A 9,014-nucleotide genomic window follows, 5' to 3' on the forward strand; every position below is an offset into this window, starting at 1 on the left:
TATTTCTGACGAGTCTTTGCCCAACGCTGGTTGAGGCTAATTTTATATTGATGGATAAAAAGATAAATGTAAATAAGTTATCAGGCCACTTTGGATGTTCGGTTTGGATGCAGCTCTCTGGCAACTTTCCCATCACATTCGAAATAAGTCTAAAAATTGACGCCTATTTTTAACCCCAGTAAAAACCTTGCCTTCTGTGATTGGTCAGATCCATTGACGCAAGGCCGTATCGTCCTTTTGACAATTGGCCAAGACGCCTGTCAGCGTGTGTCACTCATAATATTTGACCAATCACACAACGCCTCAGGCAATTTGAGCTGGTCTGTTATTCCTGACGTAGGTGATCACGTGTTGTTTGTGCTGTGGCCCGGAGACTTGTGTGCAGGCGGAGGAGCGCGAGTTGCTAACAACTAGCCGGAGACACACCATTGAACGTGGCCATGCTGCACACGGTAGGCTTTATTTCTTAAAACGAGGCCGAGTGCAATAGTTGTTTGCTGCTACAAGGGACACTTTATGGAGTAAAAAAAAAAACAAAAAAAAAACATCCGCTCGGCGAATAGTGGAATCTGTGCCGTGCATTAGCTGGCCTAACCGGACTTGAGCGCTGGTCTCCCGACATAAGAATGGGGTAGTGGTCCGCTTGGATTAGCTTGCAAGTCAAGTGACCTTTGATTCCTTTTTCGAATGGCAAATTTCACGAATTACTCGGAAGGCAAGGCAGCGAAGTTGAAGCTGGAGACGCAGCAGAGGAACGTGGGCTCCAAATCTACCGATGCAACCGTAGACGCCTCGGTCAGGGAACCCCCTTCCCCGTTAATTAACAGCAGCAGCAGCGGAGGCGGTGGCGGTCGTTCCCATCAGTTGCCGCCCTCCTACCAACACCACCTTGAGTCGTATCACTACGAGCTGGCGTCGCATCATCATCATCTCTCCGCGGACGTCGCCGAAACCCCGGGCAGAAAATCGTTGTCCCCGGTGGAGCACGGCGCCACTGCCACCACCAGCAGCACCACCACCAGCGGCGGCCTTGGGTACGAGGCTGGCGGCGTGTCAAACCCGCCGGACGCAGTGGACGACATTCGAAAGTGTGGCTACCTGCGCAAGCAAAAGCACGGACATAAGCGCTTCTTCGTGCTGCGCGCCTCCAGCCACCTGGGGCCCAGCCGGTTGGAGTACTACGACAATGAGAAGAAATTCCGGAGCAGCTTGCGCGGGGGAGCCGGACCGGCGGGCCCTTCCTCACCTAAGAGGGTGATTTACCTCTACCAGTGCTTCACTGTCAACAAGAGAGCAGACTCTAAAAACAAACACCTCATTGCTCTTTACACCAAGGATGAGTACTTTGCTATTGTGGCGGAGAACGAGCAGGACCAGGAGGACTGGTACGTGGCCATCAGCGAGTTGATGAGCGAGGGCAGGAAGGGGCATTTGATTACGGACGATTTGGATGATGGCTATGGTACGGTCACCCCCGGCACTGTTTTCAAGGAGGTGTGGCATGTGAATGTCAAACCCAAAGGACTCGGTCAAACTAAAAACCTCACGGGCTTGTATCGCTTATGCCTTTCGTCCAAAACCCTTCACCTGATCAAGTTGAACTCTGAGACCCCCTGCGTGAACCAGCACCTGATGAACATCAGGCGCTGCGGAAACTCTGAAAGCTTCTTTTTCATCGAGGTGGGTCGCTTCTCCTCCATCGGGCCGGGGGAAATATGGATGCAGGTGGACGACTCTGTCGTGGCCCAGAAAATGCACGAGACGCTTCTGAACACCATGAAGACCCTGAAGGCCTACGTGGAGATCAGGCCTCGGAGTAAGAGCCAGTCATCGGGCTCCAACCCCATGCCGTTTGTCACCACGCACCGGCACCTTAGCAACCTGCCGCCGAGCCAGACGGGCTTGCCTCGACGTTCCAGGATGGAGTCGGTGGTGGGAACGCCGCCGTCTAGCAAGAGCTCCGGCGCTAGCGGTTACCGCTTCCGCACATCCAGCGAAGGGGAGGGGACCATGAACCGACTGTTTCGTTCCACGACAGGAAGCCTGGTCCACCTTAACTCGGGGCGTCTTCATCTTGGCCGCGCTGAGGCGGACCTAGGTGGTAGCGCCGGCGCGGTGCTGGGAAATGCCGGCACGAGCGCCGGGGCCGGGCGCCACGTGCGGGCCGTCCTCGGGTCATCGGCCTCTACTTACCACGCCCGCTCCGCCTCCCTTCCGGTCTCCCACCCTTTCACCACAAGCCCGGTCAGCGTCTCCTCCAGCAGCGGCCACGGTTCTGTCTCAGACACCCTCACGCGGCCATCCAGCGCATCAATATGCGGCTCTCCGTCCGACGGCGGCTTCAACTCGTCTGACGAGTACGGATCCAGCCCCGGGGACTTCAGGTACTTCCGGGTGCGCAGCAACACCCCCGATTCCCTGGGCAACACCCCGCCGATCCGAGAGGAGAACTGCTTGAGTGACTACATGGCAGTGGGCTGGAACCGGGAGGTGTTTGGCACCAGCGCCGGCTCCGGGAACAGCAGCGGCGCCAACACACCGCGAGACGAGAGCACGTCGACGACAGAGGACGAGCGCTTTTTTTCTCAAAGGAGGAGGAGAAGCGCTGGGCCCGGCGTAGCCGTTTATCAAAAAATGACTCAAACCAATTTTTCTTTAGAAGAATCGGCCGACGCGTCAGACAGCTCCTGTTCCGAGCGCAGCCAGCAGAGCCGGCCCTCGACGTCGCAGCCGCCGCCCTCCGCCAAGGAAGATAGCGGCTACGTGCCCATGCAGTGCGGCGTGGCTCCGTCGCCGAGGGACACGCCTCCCGACTACATGCCCATGCATCCTGGTTCTCACCCCGTTTCCCAACCGCGTCAGTTTCAGAGTCCAAATGTGGGTCCCCGCTCGGCAAAGCCCCAGTCGCAATCCTCCACCGACGCTCACGGCTACATGATGATGCTCCCGGGATGCAGGGGCAGCTCTCCCTCCCCGGTGCAGGCCTCCCTCAGCCCCCCCCACAGCGGCGCAAGCACCAGTGACAGCATAGCAGAGAGACCCGCCAACGCGGCGGCGTACATGGACATGTCCTGCGGCGGCACTATGGGGCAGAGGCTGGATGGCAGCAGCGGGTCCTATGGCGCCGAACTCTGGAGGTCTTTCAGCCCTTATTTCTCCCTCCCTCGCTCCTACAAGGCCCCCACCAGAAAGAGCGACGAGAAGGAGTGCGACGACTATGTTCGGATGGCCTGCCGCGGCAAGCCAGTCCACTCCTCGGTCGGCGCGACTCCCTCATCCGCACCCGAGAAGAGGGCTGGCGGCGGCGGTTGCCCCTCCACACCCTCACACCCACCCCCGCCTTACGAAGCTCACCACACCACGGCCGCCGTGGCTGACGGGCATGTCATGAGACCCAACCGCCTGCCTTTAGGCAGGAGGAGTTCCCACGGTCCGCTGCGAGTCAGCGAGGCCTCCGCCTCATCCGCAGTTACCTCCACCTCGGTCCCCACGGCCGGGATCGCGACCAATAGGCCTCCGAGTCCTGGGGAGTATATCAACATCGACTTTGGTGATCATTACCCCCGCCAACAGCAGCCTCCTGCCTACCCTTTTCCCACCAAGGATGAAGCCCCCACCCAGGCCTCCAGCGACCGACGACGAACCCCCCCCTTACCCCAAACCAGTCAGGACTACATGAGTATGGAAGTGGGTCACGACCATCAGGACAGCGATGGCTGTCTAGGTAAGAGCCAGTCACCTAGACCCAGCCTGGTGGCCCCCTGGAACCCTCCCAGCTATATCCGACCCTTGGCTAGTAATTCCGGTGCTTTGGCCTCCCCCGGGGTTCATGCCGGAGGTCACTGGAGGTCAGCGGGCGATGACTACGCTAAAATGACGTACAGCAAGAAGGGTGAAAGGACTCAAACGAGCCCTACAGACATGCTGCAGCATCTCTGTGTGATGGAGGGATGCTACAGTCATGGTGGCTCCTCCTCCGCCTCCCCCATACCCCCCACCTTGCCCCCAAGGAGCCCAGCAAGGAGCCCAGCAAGGAGCCCAGCAAGGAGCCCAGCAAGGAGCCCAGCAAGGACACCGGCGCACCCCCCGGAACCAAAGGTCGTCCGGGCCGACCCTCAAGGCAGGAGGAGGCACAGCTCGGAAACCTTCTCCTCCACCTCCTCCTCCACTTCAACGCCTTCATCCTCGGCAAGCCACCCGATGCCGACGGACTCTGCGACCTCATATGGGTCACACGCATCCGAAGGCCACGCCTCCGGATGCGCAGGCCTGCCATCCTTCGACAGCGTGTGGATGTCGGTGGAAAGTCGCCAAGACCCGGACCAGCTTTTCTCATCAGGCCCGGCCACAGCAACCGGCACCTCGGCGTCCTCTCCCACCTCGACCGGCGGAATGTACGCAAGCGACGTGTCTGTGGGATACCAAAATGGCCTCAATTACATCGCCCTGGAGGTGAGAGATGACGGGGGCCGTACGGACGCGTCCGCGGATGTCAACGAGATCGCCGCAGTGCCAGAGAACGGCGCCAGCGCTGGTCCCGAAATCAAATCCGAAGGCGTCTCCACGACGACCAAGGGTGAGTACATTTGCTTTTGTATGAAACAAAGACATTTTGAAATGAGGGAATAGAATGTTTTTTTTCTTCGCAGGCTAAAAATAAGCCTTTGTGTTCTGTGCTATTTTTAGTTTTGTTTTATCAACTCGCTGTTCCTCCACATGTAAAAGCTCTATTTTGGCTCTTGACAGTACGTAGCTTTGTCAAGATCAGAGAACCGCTGATGTTTTGAAGCCATCCTGACCTGCTAGCCCTGTCATGTGCGTGCATTGTTACCGGGTATCAGGCTGATACCAAGCTTACTTGAAGGTATCTGGTACTCCCAGAGGTTGCCGATGCAGGCCACAGATACTTAAGGCTAAAATAACAATCTGATTAGTAAGTCTTCCTAGTTGGTGCTACATTGCAGCAGATTGAAACGTCGAAGAAGTTCAGAAAGTTCTTTGCTCAGTTTTATTGTCATTATGTTAAACCAAATGGAATTTTACATCTCAGGTATCGGTTCGCGGTATCGGTGAATACTCGTAGTGGAAAAAATGGTGTCAAATATCCAGTGTTTTTTTTTTTTTTTTACATTTTGGAAGTTGTTGAGACTTTGCGAGGTTTTGATTGGCTGAAAGTTTAGCTCACTTCCTCAGCAAACGTGCCATGCGGACATGAGTCAGGATCGTTTGAGCACCAGCTGACTCGAGTCAGCTTAGCAGCCGTCAGCGTGAGCCGCCGCCGCCGCCGCTTTGATGTCATCGCGGCGGCGGCGTGTCGAGGCAACGCAGCGGCGACGGGAGGAAGGCATCAACTCTCTGGAATGCGCTTCCTCTCACCTGCGGCACGACGAGACACCTGCTTTGTTTACAGCGGGGGTCAAAGGGCTTTGCTTTCGATGTTGCATCCGAATTTTTCTTTTTTATGTGTGGAGTGACTTGCGTCAGGCAAGGGGTGTGGTGGGGTCGTACGAGGCTGGCCTTTAAGCTCTGGCGTTGCCACCTATGCGCCTGCCGGATTTCTATATTTACACGTCTATTTCCAGGCTGATGTGAGTTTACGGCCGTGCTTGTAACAAGACCTCCATTTCCACTTGGAGTGCTCTCAAGGGGCATTCGACATTAGAAGGATCTCTCAAACCATCTGGCAACTGTGATGTCATTTTCAGTTGATAACGTACAACATATTTATGTCAAGAAAATGTTGGTGTTGACATCTTTAATTTGTTGTTTAATAGTCATTATCCTTGCTGTTGAACTAGAATTGGATTAACTTTGACTTTGGGACCGCAGCAAGAACAAGGCTCCGATTGGCTCGTTTGTTTGATGGCGATTTAGGAAACTCTGTCTCCGCGGGTCGGCTGGCGGGCTTGCCGGCATTCCAGCAGTCAAAGCGACGGCATTGTGGCGCCCCGCTCGCATTGTCGTCGTACAAAAGCTGCACTTTCGGTGGAATAACCCAGCTGCGCCGGGCGGGGTCACACCGGGCACGGGTCCCTGCCAAAGTTGAGAAAGTGAAACCGGGAGCGTCAAAGAGAGTAGATTCCCTTTGCTTAAAAAAAAAAAAAAAAAAACCTTGTGAACTTTGCTTTTCAAACACTTGTACTGCAACAAAACCGCACCAAGACCTGGCTAACCTGTTTATGTGTCCTCACAGACTGAGCTGGAGTGGCACAGGAGAAGGTGCCCCCCCCCCCCCCCCCCCCAAAAAAAAAAAAAACTGGACTGAGATGTTCTGGATGCAGAAGACACAGACGAGATGACAGAGAAAGGCTTGCATATTTTTCATTCATATGAACTGTCTCACGTTTTATTTTTCTTGTTTTATATGCAAATCGTCACTGTCTTTTGTTTTTTTAAACTCGCGTCTCTGGTCAAGCGCCAGTGTTTGCTGCCCTCTCGCGTCGCGGTGAGCAGGCGGTTCAACTTCCTCATATGGTGTTCAAAAGGGAGGCAGTCTTGATACAATCTTGATTTTTATGCTTTCATTTTTTTTTTTTTTTTTTTTAACCCATCCAGCCTCACCTCGCTATGGTACCGTACAGTTATTACGTTGTGGAGAGCGTTGTTGTAGAGAATGTGTATATATACAGTATAATCTATTTTTTTGGGATGCGCTTGTTCACTTGACCTAGAATGGCTTCCTGCTCCCTAACAGGAAGTAAAATTTCCTTTTGGTACACTTGCACATATTTATTTGACGTTCAAATAGTTCCGGTACATTTTTTTTTTTTTAGCTCCTCGGCTAGCCGAGAAATTAGCGTGTGATCATGAAATGACTGAGAGGTTGATGTTCTCTTTTTTTTCAACATTTTCCATTTTACCTCACGTGTTGCACGGTACAAAGTCTCACATGGGATGCACACACACTATTCACACTACCCAGGGTAGACCCCCTAAGTGCCCCCCACCCCCCACCTCACGGATGATTAGGATCCTTCCCAGCAGCGCGTGACGCACAACCACATGCCACATGCTTCCGGGTGACGTGAAAAAGTTTTCAGTTAGCCGAGCTGCGGCTGCACGTGGACATAGTTTGCCCCTTTAGACACAGACACACACACACACACACACACACACACACACACACGGGCATCAAACGCAGTGTTAGCCGAAGCCCCGCCCCCTTTTGGTGCGCTCCCGCATCCGTATGTAGCGTCTCCTGCCGCTTTCCTACAGCGGAGATGTGAGCTTAAATGCAACACCGATCGACTGATTATTTTGGTTCACCATTCTCCGAGGTACTCGTGTTTTTCGTGCGCACGTGAAGGGACACGCCAGGCCGTCTTTGCGTTGTTTTTCCCGCCTATGTCGGCGGTGTCCAAACTGCGGTACGGGGGCCACTTGCGGCCCGTCAGCCATTTTCTAGCGGCGCTTAGAATATATGGGAAAAAATGACTTTCATAAAAATCCCAAACTGTTTTGCCGCTAAAATAAAAGCAAAATAGCTCTATTGGTCACCAAGTTCCACATGAGTAGCCTCCATTCTAAAAATAGCTGACTGAAGTGATCATTTGAAAATGTAACCACCGGCTGAGATTTGTAGAACTCAAGTGTTGCTTTTTGATATTTATTCATCCGTTGCGTAATTTCTGTGCGAAATCGTCTTAACAAAAACGAATGCCATTACTTTTTTTACAACAGTATTATTTAAATAATCGATATTTTCAGAAGTGCTCATCCTTCACATAGCTCTCGGTTTCAAAGTGGTCCGTGACCCCTCCTGTGATACAAAATTGGTTTTAGGGTTTTTCCAGAAAGTCGGACTAAGCAAAAGGTTTGGACACCCCCGGCCTATGTGGATCCGTCTCAAAATCCGGCCGGTCAGAACGGTCCCGAAGGTCCGTGTACTTGCTGCGCTATTGTGACATGGTCCTTTTTTATAATACAAAGCAAAAGTGCTATTTCTCCTTTTCAATTTAATAGCCAACCTTATTTATTTTTAATTTAAGCAGTTTATCACATTACAGTATTTCAGACTGGGCCAGCTCAGATCGGACTGATCAGCGTGTCCTCCTAGTCTGACATGGCTGCAAAGAATCATGCTAGGACTCGTTTGATTTTGTAGACTTGACTGCATCCTTATGCAAGCGATGCGTTTCCCCGCTTTTCCCCCCTCGTTTGTATTTTAGTTGACGCCAAAAAAGCGGGGAGGTATCCAAGCAACCTGCACACAAAGCGATGCCCGGTTTATTTTTTTGTGGCATTTTGCTTTTTTTTTTTTGTATTAAGAAATTTGGTTATTTTTTGTAACTCTATTCCAGTTAATTTGCTGCTGTGTAGTACAGTTGATTGATTAGTGGTCCTCCGTTTGGAGGCGCGCCTCCTGCTACTTGTGTTCTTTTCCCACTTGAATGCTGTTTGTTCATATTAGCCTTACAGAAAAGAGTAAAGTAGTGGGGAGACGCTTCTCCTTCGTACCTCCTCCATTTGGGAAAAATCAACCTCACAGTTTCTCCTACAAATAAGGAGAAGTTGTGGCTTTTTTTTTCACGCCGCCGTACGTGATGTTTATATTGTTCCAACTTTTGCTTTCCATAGAGCTATTGCAATAAAAATGTTCATGTTGCGCACCTGTGTTTGCGTCACTTTATTCAACTCTGATCTTTTTTTTTTTCCCCCCTCCTTCTCCTTCTTCCTCGTTTAACTGAAATTCGACCGACAATCACGGTCAGTTTATCCAGCTCAGGTGACCTGCTCGGGGTCCCAAAGTTCAAGCTTCAAAAACAATCCCAAAGTCCACTTTTGCACATGTGAGCCACTCAGTTGAGTGAACTTAAAAAAAAAAAAAAGTTCTTTCACATCAACAAATTATTTATATAATAAAAGTGTTTTTTTTGTCTAGTGTTAACATTTTTCTTGATTTTAGGGTGCGTTTGGACTCTGAATGTCAAACAGTCACAGATTATTATTTTTATTTTTAGGAGTTTTTTTTTTTTTTTCTCAACATTACTGACTCTTAACTTGACTGCGTATTC

General features: G+C 51.8%; 1 protein-coding gene across 1 annotated transcript; it reads left to right on the top strand.

The window, feature by feature from the left end:
* Window positions 1–355: 355 nt before the first annotated feature.
* On the top strand, window positions 356–8,607 carry LOC133166017 (insulin receptor substrate 2-B). The gene is made up of 2 exons (XM_061296018.1): window positions 356–4,576; window positions 6,194–8,607. The coding sequence occupies exons 1-2, from the start codon at window positions 688–690 to the stop codon at window positions 6,196–6,198; spliced, it is 3,894 nt and encodes a 1,297-aa protein (XP_061152002.1). The 5' UTR covers window positions 356–687; the 3' UTR covers window positions 6,199–8,607.
* The last annotated feature ends 407 nt before the right edge of the window (window positions 8,608–9,014 follow it).

Source organism: Syngnathus typhle, linkage group LG1, assembly GCF_033458585.1.
Source record: "Syngnathus typhle isolate RoL2023-S1 ecotype Sweden linkage group LG1, RoL_Styp_1.0, whole genome shotgun sequence".
NCBI classification, from domain to species: Eukaryota; Metazoa; Chordata; class Actinopteri; order Syngnathiformes; family Syngnathidae; genus Syngnathus; species Syngnathus typhle.